Below are 18452 nucleotides of genomic sequence, written 5' to 3' on the forward strand. Positions count from 1 at the left end.
TGCTTTGGCGTGATGTTGATAGTGACTGCATTTGAGCAGTGAGGAGTGCTGTTGCATTCACTGTCTTCAAAGCATCCTTGTAGTTTCCTTTATGATCAGACCGGTACTGTTTAATGGACTGTGTCTGCTGACAATTCCAGTTTTGTTCAAATTCTGACATCAAGATCTTTGATCTTTGTTTCAGGGGAGTTATGCGGATCCAGTCCTTGTGGAGGAAAATTGTCTACATGTGTTCCCCTGAATAACACGTATATATGCCAGTGCTCGTATGGATTCTACTACTACAGCAATGATTGTTATCCAGGTGAGTTGCAGGATGGTAATCAGTATTTTTAGGTATTTCGCAGGTAACTGCTTTGGTGAAATTTTCTTTCTGTGTGACTTTTTCTCATAACTGAAAACATAATCAGTCTGGGAAAGTAACTGCTGAATAATGCCTTACTTTGCAGACAGACACTGCTACAATGACCTAGATTGTTATCTCACAAACAAGTAACAATCAAAGAGGTTAATGTGCAAGGAAAAGAAGCTGAGTTTCTGAGCGTCAGGCATTCTGGAGATCGAAATATGTGAAAAGTGGGAAAGAAATGAAAATGCAGCCCTGATATCAGTATTTATGGCCTAGATTTATAAAAACCCAAGCTTCTGCAGACTTCCAAATAGCTGGCTTGATTTTTCCTCTTTCTATACATCCATCAGAGTCCTGTTGAAACGCAACTGAGATGCTGTTGAAGTGCAAGCACATGAGCAAATGAAGCTTCTTATGTAAATGCCAGTGGGCAGGATTTCCAAATTTACTCATGAGCCTAAAGAAGGAGATAGATACTGAATTGCTTTTTTGAATGTGGTGAACCATGTTAGCTGCTTAGTGGTTGTGGCTGCAGATTTCAAGTCTTTAATGTGCGTATCTGACTTGCTAAATGCCGTAACACCTCAGAGTGTTTTGTTAGCTTTGGGCCATGCTTATAGTTTAATACTATTCAATTTCAAAGTCCTGCCAGTTTGGAATGGGTTGCCCAGAGAGATGGTAAAATCCTAAGGTGAAATCCAAATTATTGAATGTTTGCTAATAAATTGATATCCTATTTATTTATTTATTTATTTATTATTTGCAGGGAAGGTATTCCCAGGTACCGTTACACTGACACAAGCATTCGGTAATGATATTCAGGATGTAAATTCAATGGAGTATCAAAATATGGTCCAAAACATAATACAATTTGTAAGTGACTTTATTTTTTAAACTTTTCTGTGTATTTAATGTTTTTCTGAATATGGTACAGACGGAGGGGATACAAGCAGCCTTTAATGTGGAGCCTAAGGTACTTGATAAATCTACTTCTTTCAAAGAATATTTCACACTGGCTTAGGCTTATTCATGAAAGAGTTGAATTTTGCCCTCATACAACTCCAGGTATGGTTCTTGTTGAAGTGAAGGGATGTACCTGAGGTCAAACAATACCTGTGTTTTCATTGCCACTTCTCTTTTGGGAAGCCCTCATAAATTGTTCTATATCTTTAGCAATTCCCTCTCCAGAAACCACTGGGTGAAGTTAAGTTTTCTGAACTGTTTAGTTTCTGTTATCTGCTGTTAAATACCTAAGTAATAATCCTTTCTGTAAGAAAGACAGTATTAACATTTGAATTACATTAATGAAATGGATATGACACTTGCTGAGCATTCTCTGATTATAGGTAAGTTATTTTAAGGGTTTTCCCGGAGAAGTAGGATGAACTGTTTAACTCATACTGCTCTGTTGATATGAGGTCGTTTTTTCAAATTAAGAAAGAAGTAGTGCGCACCTCTGCCAGGTTTATCATTTAAATATATGATATTTATATATCATATAAAGATATCATTTATCTTTTATAGTTTCAAATCGCTTTTGAAAATATGACAGACTACAGGCAGACCATCATCGTGAAATTTAAGTAAGTCTATCACTTACGAAGTGTTTTTTCCACAGTATGTGAAGTTTGCTTTGTGTGCTTCCATTTATTTAGCTGCCAGTGGATTACTTTGTCAAAGAAAAGATATGGGTTGGACTGAGTGCTGTCTGACTGCCATTAAATGAAGTCATTCATTTGGTATTTTAAAAATTCCTACCCCACTTTTTACCCTACAGATTTCCAATAGGTGTGTGTAGTGGGCTGGCTGAGAGAGTTCCATAGAGGATCTTCCACTTTTAACACTGCATAGAATACAGCACTGTGCCAATAACTGCACAGTTTGTCCCTGTGTTATCTGGCCCTTCTGAATTCATTGCAGACATACCATGATTTATCCTCCCCGTGTTTCAGGATGGATTCTCCAAGTCTATCCTGGATGACATCACAGGCTGATAAGACCATGCAAAACTGAGGATCTAGTGGATGAAGTCCTCCACACTGCAGATGCTTTGAGGCTAACCCAGTATAAAAACATTAGTTTCAGCCCAATGGCACACAAAGGAGCTATGTCGTTAGCATTAAATTCAACAGCTTTTACTTACACGAGTCTCTTTTACATTTGGATGTAAAGGAGGATGGCCAGTAATGGATTCATGAGCAAGGATTGAACTCATTTTCTGGTGTCTTAGCAGCTACCCGCATTATGGGATGAGAGAAAGAAATCTGCTGTTGTCTTTAGGTGTAACTTGCTATCCATACATGCTGTCTGAGACTTTAAAATAATGCTTTCTGTACTTCTCAGTTATATAGAAGATGCAAACACCAGAAATGCTAAAAATCCAGTGAATGTAACAGTGATGAACATCTTCAGAGAAGGCACAACTGAGACCGATGCTGATGTTGAGAAGGCAGTAATGGCAGCAGCAGGAAATTTGAGCTACGTGAATGGGTACTCAAGTACGTAATTCCTTATTGTGGACGTAAGGTAGACACAGAGGTTCCTATCTTAAAAATTGGTAACAACACTTCTGTATGCAGCAAAGCCCATCAGAGCGTAAGTTTCTTGATTTTAAGGAGCTCAGTGTCCAAACTTAAGTGATACTGTAGACTCAAACATCCAGTGATGGGCTTTTTAGTCTTACCAAAGCTTTCTACCCCCTCTGTGGGCATGTGGAGAAAATTAGTTATTCCTAAATAAGCAATTTCATGTTGACTGTAGTTTGCTGAGCATTAAGCTTCTGGAAAATAAAAACTGGACAAAATATTCACAGACATAGATTTTACTCCTTAGAATAAGCCAATGTTTTGTTGTTGGAACAGGATGAAAATTTCCTTAGACATTCTTCTGTAATTGGCTTTATTAATTGAATTGAGCCTTTACTGATTAGCTACTCAACTAGGTGATGTTAAAACAATATCTTTCACTACAAAGAAGTGTAGTACTTAGAGAACATTTTTGTAAATGCACAGTTTTTCTCATCTTCCTTTGTCTAACATGCTCCTATTTTAAAGTTGCCTTCACAAAAGGCATAGCTAATAATTAAATGAGTCCAGTTCATGGCTTCTAGCCAGAGTTTGGACTCCAAGGTGACTGTATTCACCTGAGCCACGACATTTCCTGTATCCCAAGCATGGGGGAGAATGAGGAGCATCTGACAACTCACAAGCTACCAGCACAAGCACATCCTTCCACTGTACACTGTATGCCCACTGATTTTTAATACACACACGCACACACACACACATATATATATATATATTTTTTTTTTTTTTTAAAAGGCAAGTCAGAAAAGTATTGCTCCAAATGTGAGCTTGTGGGTAGAATTTCTTTTCCTGGAGGATAGGGCAGGAAGTTGTAGCAGGCTGACAAACACTGTGTATGAAGATGTGATCTTCACCGAAGAGCAAGGGAAAAGAAAGGATTGTTCCAGGCGACTGCAGTATTGTCCCAGAAAGGGATTTGGAAATTTTTTTCTTCAGAACTGCTAAAAAATTGGCTGATGATTTGCTGAGCGAATTCACTGCTTTTTATGAAAGTGCCCAGGTTGCTTCCTGACTGCTTCTCTTTTAAAGCTGCAACCGCGTGTGCTGTTTATCCGTGTGATGACACAACCACAACATGTGAGGATGGTGCATATCCAGTATGTGTATGTAAACCAAATTTCACAAAGACAGCGTGGGACACATATTCTTGTTCAGGTAAATGCTGCGTTACTTTATCTATCCATGAAAATCTGACCTGGTCATCTTCTGTCTTTGTCTTTCTGAACTCTCAAATGCACTGAGCTCTAAAAATCAGGGGATGTGTGTCTTATTAAGCAAACTTTAAAAACACATGCCCACATTTCATTTGGAACACATCCATAATTCTTTTCCAACAGAGCAAATCACTAAAGCTTAAGAAAATTATCACTGGAATTAGTGAGTGGATAACTATATATTCATCATTAATGATAAGAATTTACATCTAAATGAAGAAAGAGTGGAATAAACTGAAGCTTATGTTCTCAGCCTTCTCTAGTAGGATATACTTTGGAAAAAAAGCTACCTGAGGATGCTGACAGAAGTGGAAATCTAATGCTTCACTGTAGTGATCTGTTACTGTTCTGTCCCTCATTGGTTCTAGGAGTGCCTTACCTTTGCTTAGGCAGATTTTTGCAGAATGATTATTTTACGAACTGCAAATTGTTGAGTTTTTATTTGATTGCTGGTTTTGAATTTTTAAAGAGTACTATGTTTATATTTTGGCAATCCTCTACACACTGAGATGTGCTCTTATTTTCTTGTTACAAAAAATAAAACTATTCACACTTCAGGTATGATGTTTTAAGAAAAAAAAACCTGTTGCAAACACTCAGGATAAAATCATAAAATCTGGCTACAATAAAGACCAGAGGAATGCTGTGTGGTGTGGGTCTTTGGCTCCTAACTTGTCTACGTGTGATCCATTTAGATCATTTGCTGTATAGATCATGCACTGTGATGTCAGCCTGCAGGATTATTGGATTGCCAGTATGAGATGCAACCCAGTGAGATTCCAGTTCTGAACTATCAACCTGGATGTTTTGAGCAAGAGCTATTTACTTCTAATTTTGTGCTTTAATATTTCAGATTCTGCTCTACATACATATAACCCTAAAAACGCTGTGCTGGTGCATTGATGCACAACAAAGTTGTGCGTGCATTTACCTTGAGGAAAAAGAGAAGGGAAAAAGAGGAGAGGGGTGTGTCTGGAACTCACCCCAGATTTTATCTATGAGGAGAAAATAGAAACGCTTCCAAGATGTGCTCAAGGTTGATTTTTGCAGGGCTATATTCAATTCACTCTGTGTTTTTCCTTCTGATAATACAGATTGCGTGAACTGTACAGAAGAAGAAAACATGTTCTGTGACAGACAAAATGGCGTTCCAGACTGCAAATGCATGGATAACTTTAAAAAAGAGGGTGAAAAATGTGTAAGGTAAGTATTCAGTTTTTCCCTCATGTTCCTGTGTTCTTGGTAAAGATAGAGAAGAACAGCTAAAACAGGGTTACCCTCAATCTAGAAGATCAACCTGCAGCTGAGGCGACTAACAGGTAGGCAGATCCCCACAGTATCACAGGTTATGGTGATTAGTTGGCATGCACATTTAATACCGTAGAGCAAAGTCAAGGAGGACCTCCCATTTTGAGGGATACCCCATAAATATACACTATTCCTTCTGACGTAACTGAGCCACAGGAACTGCTACTCTGAAGCGTACTGAAAGCAACAAGCAATAGTGCAAGAATTGCCTTAAATCCCTGGAAAATTTCCTCTGGTACCAGTGGGTATTCTGCTCCCTGCTAAGTTTCAGGCCTATGTGATTTTGTCTTGTTTTTCTTCCTGTGGGTATTGCTGGCAGCTCGGGATCAGAACAGAGCAGTGTTGTTTGCTGGTGAAGCTGAGTAGGTCTAGGTCACCAGGTGGGCTCTGCTCCCATGGATAGGCAGTGGCACCTCATTCCCCAGGTCTGTTAATTCGGCCCTTTTTGCTGAAGTCCAGCTGCCAGTCCTGTACTTTTCACTGCGTGTTGCAGTTCCAAGTGGCATAGAAATGCAGGGCTTTGTTCCTTGGAGAAATTAGTCCCTCTTAACACTTTCCCAGGCTGAGAACCTGAAACTTTGAGTGTGCAGCTCACTAATCATTCAGAAAAATCTCAGATTGTTTTCCTCTAAAAACAAAACAATTTAATATTGAGACAGAATCAAAGAAGAAACCTGTGATGGCTGCACCTTGCTGAAATTTCTGATAACGTGTGAAAATACACTATTCTTTTGTGATCCTCTGCTGAACGACATTATGTTGTGTTTTTTTTTTTTACCTCTCACATAGGTGTCCAGTGGGCTACTCTGGAGAAGACTGTCAGAATAGTAAGTACAGCATGGAAAAATAACAAGTAATGTTTAACCTGCCCGAGATAACAAAAATGACAAGTAGCAGCCTTGAAAAGGATTAGTAAAATTCCACTGTGCTTGGAAGGATAATTCCTTGAATTTCATGTTCAGACAAACAGTAGCATTTTCTCTAATGAGATCTGCATTAAGCCCAATAGCTTTCAGTAAAACACGGGATATTAGCAAAGCTGGTTTTTGTTTGTGCTTTAGCTTGCAAGCACTGCGTAGTATCTAGTATCCTATGCTGGTAAGATGGCCCCATATGTGTCATCAGAAATGGGACAAGCAAACCAGACTGGACTTCCAAAGCTTTTTCCATTTACTGAGTCTGTTTTACAGCTGTTCTCTGCACCTTCCAGAGACTCTCTGTTGTATAAATCGAGACATCTTTCATCCCTGCTAGTGATTACAGGTGCCTAATCTCAGAGCATCTATCACAGTCAAATGCAGATGGAAAAACAAGTATTTGTGGTTCTTTGCTTCCACAATGACTTGGTGTTGTTTAAGCAGAAAGTATATCCTTGTGCTGCCTCTTGGCAGATTCTTACACTGCTGAATCCTTAAACTTGTAAATGTTTAACATCCTTGTATTTGCAGGTACAAGATCTTCAAGCCTTTGTTTTATGCCTAAAAATGTTGTAAACTGGCTAATGGTAATAGTACTGCACAGAGTAACTCACCAGGTGTAAACGCTTGACAGGAAGGATATTGTAATGCCATGGAACGTGTTTTCTGACAAAGCTTTGGAAATCTTCATGCCTTGTTTGTAAAACAGATTAAAATACTAAATATGTAGAAGATCAGCACACACATTGGGAATTCAAACACAGATTTAAGACCCTTTAGTAATAAATTCCATGAATAACCCAGACTTCCTCATGTGGCACTTGGTGTGCACTAATGTTTGCTGAGCATTAATCAAGGATACGTTACACCTGTGTCTGGCACAACATTCTTTGGAGAAACCATGCTCCCTGTTGTCTTCTTGTATGCCCCCACTGTGATTGAATGTGCCAGATTGCTCTGCTGGTCATGGCACAGTTGTTGGTTTAATGTTGTACATCTGCTGCACACGTGCATTCTTTGTCCACATCAACAGCTGTACTAAGGCAGCATCAGGAATCTTGGAATGAATTGCATCTTTTTTTTCATTCTTTAATTGCAAAGGGAGAGAAACAGGATTTGGTCTTCAGTATTTGCCACGAGTTCTCAATTGTTTTTTTTTTTTTTTTTTTTTTTTTTTTTTTTCAGATAAAGAACTCATCCTTATAATAGTGGGCACAGTGTTTGGAGTCATTATCTTGTGTTTAGTGGCAGCAGTCTCAATTGTTTCAGTAAGGTAAGACTATTTCTGACAACTGAACGAAAGCTCCATTGCTGCATGTTCCTAGAGAACAAAGGAGAAAATTAGAAAGAGTCAGGGTCGCAAATGTGGTTGCATGCCTAGCTGGGCAGACTAGTTCATCTAAGTCATGCAGCCAATAGGATATGCTTTCATCCATGTACACTCCCTAGAATTATTTGTTATTTTTCTGTGAATGAAACCACGCAAGCTTCAGCACCTTTCCTGCCTTTCTTCTCATTGCTTTCCAGGTAAGGATTCCCAGAAGGCCTCATAGCCTTGTGGCATAGGTCACTCACAGGAGGCATAGGTCACCAGCAAGTGCACAAGCTGGTGCTGAGCTCATGTGTGAGGTATGGGCTTGTGATTACAGACAATTCAAATTCATAATTTGAGCTTGAAGCTTCAGCTGCAGGCAGGAAGGCAGCTTTTCTAAACTAGATATAAAGGATGTCTTATTTCCTCCTCTCAACAGTCAATTAGGGCTAGTGGTGATCAAGGAGCCTCCATCAATCAGACGGAAGAGATCAATGTTCTCTGTCTCTTTTTGCAGCTTATCCCCATCTGTGATAAGAGATGCTAAACTTTGCACTCTGTCACTGACAACTAGGTGTTTTACAATATGTATGATAGAAAAATCCAGGGCATGTTTGAGAACAGGACTGGGCATTCAAAACAAGATGGAGAGGGCAACTGAATAGGTAAAGATTCCTTTCTTCTTCTATTTCCTCTTGAAGAGCCAAGCACAGTCATGATCCGGAGAAAAAGAGGTTGATAAAGCCAAGAAATTCCAACTCAAATATCTCTGAGGAGACCAGGATCTTCCCCAGGGTCCAGACCACTTCTGGCCATGTGAACCCAGGATATCAGCCAAACAACCCTTACGAGGTGGATTCCTCAAACAGAGGTGTCTTTGTGGAGAAAAATTACGATGACTTGGTAAGTGTTTCACACAGGCGTACAGGAACTGTGTTCCTGGACTGTAATGCTGTGGGCTACTGATGTTGCCAAAACTAAAGCTCCACTCTTGTCCATCCTATTATAAAGATAGCACACATCCCATTAATACTTTTTTAAAATCCTAGAGGTCATTCTTGAATCATGGGAGGCACGTGTGAAAGCAAAAGTTAAAACAGTCTGGCTGCTCACAGATTTGCTGTGTCATAGGACCACAATAGAAGCAACACAGAAACCTGATATTTACAGAATCACAGAATGGCCAGGGTTGGTAGGGACCTCATGATCATGAATTTCCACCCCCTGCCACATGCAGGGCCATCAACCTCTCCATTTGATACCAGACCAGGCTGCCCAGGGCCCCATCCTATCTGCCTTATGGGGCATCCACAACCTCTCTGGTCAGCCTGTTCCAGCACCTCACCACTCTCTCTGTAAAGAAGTTAAAAGAGTTTAAATATTTAAAAGAGAGCTTTTAAAAAGCAACCAATGGGGAAAAAAAAAAAAAAATTAGCACCTATACAGTTATTTAATTGATCAGATTCACATCAATTTGGGCTTTTCCAGCTTCCCAAAGATATCAAATTTTCACTGATGAAAGTCTGTCTGTAAAATACATTTGGTTTTCCATGAGGGCTTAGAGAGAGGGTCACCATATGCTGTGTGATACTTCCTGAACTAATATGAGAAAGGAGCTTTCTGACCAACAACCTCTTTTTTTTTCTCAAGTATGAAATATCGCGGCGGCCTGAGGACTTTCAGATGCAGCGCAGATAACTAAGTGGCCAGTAGTAGAGGGATGGACGACAACCACAGCACTGGGTCAGACCAAAGAGCTTCACAGCCTCTTACCAGCACAGTTATTTCATCAGCAGAGACAATGGAGTCCATAGTACAGGATTCTGAAGATTTTCTAAAAGAAGATTCCTACTTGAAGAGAAGGGCAGTAACTCTTTGAAATAAGGGACAATAAAAATAAAGCAGAGTGTAGGGAGAAGGAGACTTCCAAAAAGCTAAAATGGTCCTGTGGCCATTCCTATGAACTTTCAATGGACCAGAGCATTGGCAAATAAGTGAATGTAGACAAGATACCAGGATTTTAACGCAGCTGTGTTTCAGTTCTTCTGAAAGATGGTCCGTGCAATGTGTGTGATGCTGGAAATGCCAGCTGCCAGAGCTTTGCCTACATTTGTGCTCACTTGCTTCAGGCAGAGGCGTATCAAACAGTATCGAAACTTTTGTGAGAACCTAGCGTTGTTCTCTTTACTATATCAGTCTTTCTCCCTTCCTCAGCCCCCCCATTATTTTCTATCTGAAAGCATTCAGTTCAGATCTCTGCTGGCAACTGTTGTGAGAGACAACCCTGTCTGACCTCTTGGGTGGCCTTCCTTCCCAATACAACTCCAGAAACTATTATCTTCAAACCAGCACTGTTGTTCTCCATCTCATGCAAATACGTTGATTTTACATTCTCAGCTACTGTGGAAAGAACTGGCACTTTTTTTTTCTCTTTTAATCTGTAAGATTAAATGGAATCATCTTAAACCTTTCTTTTTCATTACTTCATAATTCTGTTTAAAAATCATGGAGACCTAAAAAACATTTAATGGAGAATACATGTGCATCATCTTTTGACTGGCGTTGGCACTTCTTTATACATATATATATAGAGAGAGAGAATATAATGTCCAAAAATGTACATATATTTATAGATTATATTCATTTAAAGCATCATTTAATCTCATGTTTTATGGTTGTTGTTGGTTTTTTGTTGTTTTTTTCATATATGCCGGTTAATATTTCCTATTAAATATTATCGTTCTTCAGTATGAAGGCTTTCTTACATTGCTGCCCAGCAGTGTTATTTGCAAGTTCAAAGACTATTTTAGGCTGAAAGCTGTGCAAGTTACAACTTTACAAGTAGCCTGGTGAGAAAGGGGCAGGTTTCTCTGTGTTGCTTTTCTGGGTTTTCACAGTAAACTGGCAGAGCTGCTCTCTTCTAGATGTTGTTGCCATCTTTGCCTGCAGGAAACAGGTTCTGGTGGCCTGGGCCTCTCTGCACTGGCTGTGCGCATCTCAGTGTGTACAACGTGGCTTTTCCTCTGTGCAAGCAGAGCTCACAGGATTTAGCTATTTTTGACATGTTATTCAAAGGACGGTAGAAATTTGATCTTATTTTTTCAACTTTTCTTCTGAGTATGCTTTTTTCCTGATTTTTCGTGGGGGCTTCAAGGGGGTGAGGTACTGATGAACAGATGTGATGCAGAGACAGCAAATGGCAAGCAATCATTAAGGTCAGCATAGGCTTTGCTTTGTTCAGCCAATTTCTTTTGCTTGGACGTCTCCTCCTTGTCCTTGGTGATTTAACAAACAGATTTATTTGCATCAGAAGTAACAGTTCATGTACCTTGGCCTATCACTGGGACAAAATTCCCATTTCCACAGCTTAGTGCTTAGAGGATCCCTTAAAACACCTGTGACAGGAGCCTGCTGCTCTACATGAGGAGGTTTTAGTGTTCTCTCTTACCCTGTTGGGAGGCAAAGCTCAACAATAACCACAACGCAATGCTGTAAAACTTCAGTGAGGGTAAGATATGTAGAAATTCAGTGCCACTGATAGTAGAAGTGGCAAAATAGTCAGGTGTTTGTGTCACTTAACTGCTGAGGAGTTATCACTGCTCCTGTTCAAAGCTGGTTTCTGCAGCTCGGCCAGTTCCAATAGCTTGTGCTAGGGAGGGGCCTCAGATACTGGAATGGACGTTATTGCTCTTTAACATTTCAAAGGCTGAGAGAGCTACTTTGTCAGCACTAAAATTCTGTACTGAAACTGCAAACTCTCAGATACTTCACTTCTTCTCTTTGAATTGTGTAATTCTGCTGTGAAATATGAACATGGAAAATGGCCCTTAGAGGTGTTTTGGGACTCCTACCTGTTGCATGCATTTTTCCGTCTGCATGTCCTCCAAATCCAGATGGGTACTGGAGAAACCCTCACCCTACAGCTTGAGAGGAGTTGTGCTGCAAGCAGAGCAAAGTCTCCAGGGATGTCCTGGCCTTTCCCACTCTCCTGCTCTTCTGCGACATGGGGTGTCCTGTTGTGTCCCCTAGTCTGCCACCTGCTTTTGTCCTAGACTGAGAGTGACACTGGAGAAATTTATTGGCATATCTGCACAGGGAATGCTAAATAGAGGAGTCAGGGACTGTAGGCTTGTATGGATGTATTGGGTCTCTTAGGTCATGTGTTATGCTGACTCTGTTTGGAGACACTTGGGTACAGTTAGGGGATGCAGGATAGTCAGATAGAGGCGCCGTGTTGTGGATGGCTGTGGTCTGAGAGCCTGGACCTGAACAGCTGCCTTACAGGAGGATGGGATGTGATAGGATGGGGGTAGTGATGGGTTGAACTGCTTGAGGCTGCAACCAGCCTTGAAAATGAGCCGTAAGAACCTGTGCCCAAGCACTCCCTAGCACCCTGACTTTCACTTTAGGACAAAAGATGATGGCCTTATGTTGCAGTAGGGGAGGTCCCGTTTGGATTTTAGGAAAGATTTCTTTCTTTTTTCACAAAGAGCTGTGAGGCACTGGCACAGGCTGTACAGGGAGAGGGTGAAGTCACCATTTCTGGAGGTGTTCAAGAACTGTGGAGAAGTGGCACTCAGGGATGTGGATGGGGATGATTGTATGTGAAAAGTAGTTCCTTTCAGGCCTGGGAGCAGGAAGCACTTTGCATTTTTCTAACTTTCTGCTGGTGAAAAAGCACCTTGTTTACTTTATGAGGCTGGTTTTACACCGATACTGCATGTGATGATCCAGGCTGCTGTCACTAGCTGGTTAGGGTGAACAATAAAGATAAGGCGGTTCCCCAGAGCCTTGATTTTCACTCCTCTACTTTCTTTGACCTCAGCTGCTCGTTGTTTTGTGGATGAACTCTAGCACTCTTTCCACCTGAAGGAACAACAGACATTTTTTCAGCCTTTATTTCCCGTTATTTGTGACCTATGTGCCTTGTGGCCTTCCTTGTTCTTAGACTACTGCTTTTAGGGCCTGGTTTAGGTTGTTGTTGATTTTTTTTTTTTTTAACTAATTTCTGCACAAGTCTGTATGTTTAGCTTTTGCTCCCCAATCCTGGATTAAGTCAATTAATTTCTCTTGGGCCCCTGGTCAAAGCTGCTCCATTTGCAAACACTGGACACAAGGCTAAAAAAAGAATTCATTAAGCGCCTTGTGAAGGATGCTCCAACTGCTGGTAAAATACTGCTCTGGAGAAAGGTTTTGCATCAGGGGGAGGTGGGCATGGAACAGCTCCCCAGAGCAGTGGGTACGGCCCAAACTGCTGGTGTTCAAAGAGCATCTGGACGCCACTCTCAGACACAGGATTTGAATTTTGGGTGGTCCTGCATGGAGCCAGGAGTTGGGCTTGATATTCTTTATAGGTCCCTTCCAACTTGGGATATTCCATGGTTCTGTTTTTGCTGCTAGAGATGCTGGGAGCTTCCCACATCCCCCATAGTCTTTGCAGTGGGTTTGCTGGATGAGCTGGCTCAGCAGGAAGTAAATAGGGAATGAAGGGAAGAGACAGTAGGAGTAAAGGAAAGTCACTGAAGTAAATAAGTAACGAGAGAAATAAGATCAAACAGACATTGTGGTTGTTAATAAATGACCCATACCCAGTGTCATGGTCTCAAGCGATGCAAAGGAAGGGTGCGGCCAGCAGCATGGGGATATTGCACCCAATACTGAGCCATCGGTGACAGGTTCTGACAGCACTGACATGGACAGCAGCCAAACAGCTTCCAGAAGTGCTCAAAGTTACAGGAGATCTGAGCAAAGTAGGCAGAAAAAAAACCAACAAAAAATGGAGCAAGTCCCCAGGCCCTGGGCACTCTCTCCATGGCACCCACCCAATGCTGCTGGGATTTGCCAGGAAAAAAAGAGACTTTTCTCCACTCTCTGTCCAATAGGACAAGAGGTGATGGCCTTCAGTTGTGCCAGGGGAGGTTCAGGTTGCATATTAGGAAAAACTTCTTCTCAGAAAGAATGGTGATGCAGTGGTAAAGGTGCCCTGGGGGGGTGGGGTAGGAACCTTTCCTGAAGGTGTTCAAGAGCCATGTAGATGTGGCACTGAGGGATGTGGTCTGAGTAGGAGCAGACATGAGCTGATGGTTGGACTGGATGATCAAATTGGTCTTTTCAACCTTAATGATCCTATGCTTTTATGATCTGAAACTTTAATATCTGTTGACACCTGGAAGGACATTTATCTCAGCAGGTTTCTCAGTCTGGCCATTGCTTGAGAAAGGTGCTCTGCCTCCCTGTCCCCCAGGCTCTTGCTGGGTGTCACTGCCACCTGCCTTGTGCCCTCTGACACCACCTGGTTAAACATTAGTGAACTTCAGCCTATGCTTTAGTCATGCATAACGAGGTGTAGGTGGGAGAAAAAAAGTCTGCTGCATAAGCAAGACTTTGGAATAAAGACTTCCTCCAAAATCTGCAGTCTACAGAGGCCCTTTTTCAGGCCTGATTAACCAAACTAGGGATATACTTTAACAGGCAGGCAGGGCAGCAGGGATGAACAAGCCTCCAGGCTGTTGCTTTACTCATTCTGCAGCTTGGTGGAGTCCTTGCCACAAGATGGTGCTGACTCTTCACAGTTACAAGAAAGGCCACAGAAATGCAAAACCTTTTAATCAGCTGTGTCAGCTGGGGCTAACCATTAGCAGGCACAGCATGCTGCTGATTTTAACCCTCTCCTGCACCCCAGCCTTGGGGACCCCGATGCCCATTCCATTAATGAGCTCCTTAACCTCAGGGATGGAGACATATTTCTCAGGGTGGCCACAGAGACCTTTATCACCTGTCAGATCAGTACTTCAGTAACCCCTCCATAAAAAGCTATTCAGGCAGCCAGATGCCCCTCAGCCTGCCCATCTTCCCCACACTGCACCTAAATGTGCAGTGTTACATCAAAAGTTGGATCCACTGGCACTGTTTGAAGGACTGACGTTGATGCACTTGGCTCTTCTGGGGGCATCTTGCTCTTTTAAGGGTGTGAGAATGATCTCCTCCATATACCTCCCTCATTTCCCAGCCCATCAGCTCCAGGCTTGCCCATGGAAAGTAAGAATGTGAAGATACAAGGTTCCCCAGTTGAGCTATCCCATGAGGAAGGGACACCTGTGTCCAGAATTTATTGTGCTCCTAGGTGGCAGAAGTCTGACAGGTGGGAGGTAAAGCACTCAGTTGATCACCCAGCAGCAAAAGGAGGGGCTTGCTTTTTGGCTGCCCCAGATATACCAAGGATGCCAAAATATGGTTTAGATAAGGAGTTAAGAGGAGGAAAACAGGCATTGAAGCGATTGCAGCTCAAGCACCAGCTGGCAGCCCTCACTTGTTGCCATGTAATTGCATGGTGAGCACTTCGTGGGATACCCACTGAGGGATGGTTTGAGGCACAGAGATTTATTCTGAACCCTTTTTTGTTTGTTTGTTTGTTTGTTTAATTTATATGCAAGAGAGGGACAAAACTCGAAAACGAGTTTTCAGGTGCACTCCTCTGCTGCCCTGCATTTCTGCAATGTTTCCTCTCAGCAGCAGGGAGTGCTGGTGTTGCTCTTCAGTAGCAAAACACTGACGCTGGTCCTCAGATGGTAAATGCGTATATATTTAAAGGAAGTAGCAGCATGAGCAGCATCATTAGCTGTAGAACACGCTGTTTAAGAAAGAACAAAATTCACGATGGTTTTTTTTGTTGCTGTTTTTGTTTTTTTTTGCACGTGATTTTTGCCTATTGCTGCCATCTGACATGGATGTTGTATGAATTGGAATTTGTTGTAGATTCCATGCAAAAAGCAGGAGACAAACCATTACATCGCTGTAGGGAAGCCCTGTTGGGAAGGCAAAGCCCACTGTGTTTGTCTGCACTCCCACCTCCATAGCATGATCAGGTCCTACCTATGGGGACCACCATTCTATTTGGAGAGGTGAAAAAAGAGGGGTCAGCTTTGGGAAACCTACAATGTCTTCAATGATATGGGGTTATCTAGACATGAATCAGATGCTTTTATCCACCCTTCCTGCCACATAAGGGACATATGACAATGAAAACATATCTTTAATACACCCAAAGTATCATCGATAAACCACTTTATTTGTTTTGCCTGATAACCAAAGAACTGACTTGTAATTACCTCACTTGTAAGATACACTGGATTGCATCCTACTTGCACCACACTTTAAAATGCAAGTGATAAGAAAGCAAGCACAAAGATCAGGGCTTTCTAACCAGCTGTTTCCTGTCTCCCATCCAGCAGAACTGGGTGATGATACAAACCAAGCTCATGGGACTCCATGGCCCCTAAATTCTTGAAGGAAGTAGAGAGGTCTCAGTCCCCTGGATTGAGTAATCCCTCAATTGAATTGGCACGTTGTAAGCAGGGGAGAAAAGATATGGGCTGTGTCTGAAGATCAAAGCTGATGAAGCCCTTCTTCAGGCTCCCACCCCAAAATTGTAGAATTTAAGAATGATGTGGATTGGAAGGGACATCAAAGACCATTTAGTTCTAACCCCCTGCTGCAGGACAAGGTTGCCAACCACCAGAGAAGGCACTTGATCAGGTTGCCCAGGGCCCCATCCAACCTGGCCTTCTTTGTATGATGCCTTTGTTGTTGATAACCTTGTTAATATACCAAGTCTGTTTTCTTGGAAACCCAACAGGAAGATGAAGGCCTCACACGGTTTTGCTCCCAGAAGCCCTTCAGAGCAGCTACAACACTTCTTGCTCTGCACATGAGGGTGGAAGTGCAGTGCTGGCTTTGGAGAAGGATATCAAGGTAGGCAAGGGATGAGGGACCCTCACTCTTTAGAATGAGATGAGTGCAGCTCTCTCATACTGTCCATATATGTTTGCAACCATGTGCACTTGTGTGTGGTTACAGAAAGGTAAGGAGGATATGCTGTGGGAAATGCTGTTCTGTGTACATCAGAAGAATGCTGCAGCCATGCCAGGTTGTTACTGCCCCAGGACGGCTTTGGTGAAATCCAAACCTGGTGTGGCACAGCGGTCTGGAGATGCTGAAGAAACCAGCAGTGCATATGAAGTCATGGGGACTGAGGATGTGTGTCAATCAAACGTAAAGGTAAGATCCAGTAGATATGCTGTTCAATTGGCATGAAGGTCTGCAGGCCACTGGTAGTAGCTGTTGCTATTAACTACCTTTGGAATCAGCCATCGGCTTGACAGCTGATTTATGATTTGTTTTAAAAGCAGGAGCAGAGCCTGCCAGCAGTCCAAACACTGCCATAAATCCTCCGTTCCCCTTAGATCTGAAGTGTCCATGTCCCATCGAGCTGGGGACAGACCCAGAGCTGGAGGGCGGGCACAGCCCGGCTCACAGCCCTTCGCCAGATGGACGCTGTTTGTGTGGCAAAAGTGGCTGAAGCAGGAAAATGCCACGTAACAGGGGGCAGTGAACTGGAGGGAATGCGTGCCAGCCCGGCAGCAAGCAGGCGCGGAGATCGGTGTGCCCGTGCTGCAGATGCATGTGTGCATATATGTGTGTGCACGTGGCTGTGTCCGGGTGTGACAGTGTACATCACAGAACGACTTGAGTTAGCAGGGACCTTAAAGACCATCTGGTTCCAGCTGTGCACAGAGCTGCCATCCACTACATGCCTGTGCCTCTGCGTGTGTGCATGCGTTTCTGCGAGCTCCACACGGAGGTGTGCGTGCATCAACCCGAGCGTACATGCACGCATGTATACATTTGCACGTGGATGCCTGCACGTGCATGCGCGACACGCGCACGTGTGCACGCACATGCGAGCACGCACGTACACATTTACACCAGTGCGGCCCCTTGCACAACCACGCGCACGAGCCCGTGCGATCCCCCGCCGCCCCGCTCCACTCCCCGGCTCCGGGCTCCGCCTCCCCGCTCCGTACCCCGGCCCGAGCGCGGCCGAGCGGCGGCACCAGCGGCGGGCGGACCCCGGCCGCTCCCCGTTGCCCGCCCCGGGCAGCCCCAGCGCCGCCCCCGCCGCCTCCTCCTCCTCCTCCTCCACCGCCGCCGCCGCCGCCGCTGCTGCGGCCGCACAAAAGGCGGCGGGGAGGGAGGGAGGCCCGGCGGGAAGGGCAGCCTCGGCCGCCCGCACCATGCCCCGCCGAGGGGGGCTGCCGGCCCCAGCCGCCGCCCGCCGGCCCCCCCCGCTCCTCCGCCTCCTCCTCCGCCTCCTCCTCCTGGCCGCCCCGCTGCAGCCCGGCAGAGGTAAGGGCCCCCGAGCCGCCGCCGCGCGTTGCGACTCGGAGTTAACTTTCTTTTGCTCTGCTCTGCTCTGCGTTCCCCTCCTCTGGCCGGCTTCATCAACCCCGCTTCCATGTCTGCCCGGTGCGTGCCACTGAGGCGGGGCTGTGCCCGCGTCCCTGTGCGGCGATCTCCGTGAGAGCCCCTCCCGGTGCTTCTGCTGGCGCCGGTCCTCCGCGGGGTCCCGAGCTCCTCGAATCCCGTTGTGCCGCTGTAATCGCATCGGGGCACCGCAGAACGGATTGTGTTGAACCTGATCCCGTCCAACCTGGCCCTGGGCACCTCCAGGGATGGGGCATCCTCAGCATAACTAAAACGATTCTTTTCTCGTACATAGCTGGGTGAAGCATAGAGCGTATCGCTTTTCTCCTCCACAGCAAGCCACTGCATTCATCCCGCAGTTTGAGGAGCTGCCCGGACGGGGTTTTCTTGCAAAACAGGTTTAAAATGCGGTCTGATTGCCCGGAGCATCTTCATGAGTAAAACCGGTGTACCTTTCGTGAGGGATTCCCATCTTGCTCTGCATCATTGGTGTCATTATTAAAA

At 43.9% G+C, this 18452-nt stretch overlaps 2 protein-coding genes across 2 annotated transcripts in view; both read left to right on the plus strand.

The window, feature by feature from the left end:
* MUC13 (mucin 13, cell surface associated) overlaps positions 1–10362 on the plus strand; it is a 10731-nt gene extending 369 nt beyond the window's left edge. The window contains exons 2-11 of the mRNA XM_042877977.1: positions 185–304; positions 1116–1222; positions 1874–1932; positions 2693–2847; positions 3964–4089; positions 5243–5351; positions 6246–6283; positions 7559–7646; positions 8387–8588; positions 9336–10362. Coding sequence (XP_042733911.1) covers positions 185–304; positions 1116–1222; positions 1874–1932; positions 2693–2847; positions 3964–4089; positions 5243–5351; positions 6246–6283; positions 7559–7646; positions 8387–8588; positions 9336–9383 — 1052 coding nt within the window. The 3' untranslated portion in view covers positions 9384–10362. The remainder of the gene's footprint in view (positions 1–184; positions 305–1115; positions 1223–1873; positions 1933–2692; positions 2848–3963; positions 4090–5242; positions 5352–6245; positions 6284–7558; positions 7647–8386; positions 8589–9335) is intronic.
* A 7396-nt stretch (positions 10363–17758) lies between these two features.
* The window catches only part of ITGB5 (integrin subunit beta 5), a 41055-nt gene continuing 40361 nt past the window's right edge, over positions 17759–18452 (plus strand). Inside the window, exon 1 of the mRNA XM_042877723.1 lies at positions 17759–17870. Coding sequence (XP_042733657.1) covers positions 17759–17870 — 112 coding nt within the window. The remainder of the gene's footprint in view (positions 17871–18452) is intronic.

This window comes from Lagopus leucura, unplaced genomic scaffold, assembly GCF_019238085.1.
Source record: "Lagopus leucura isolate 7727_CA_CO unplaced genomic scaffold, USGS_WTPT01 Super-Scaffold_100019, whole genome shotgun sequence".
NCBI lineage: Eukaryota > Metazoa > Chordata > Aves > Galliformes > Phasianidae > Lagopus > Lagopus leucura.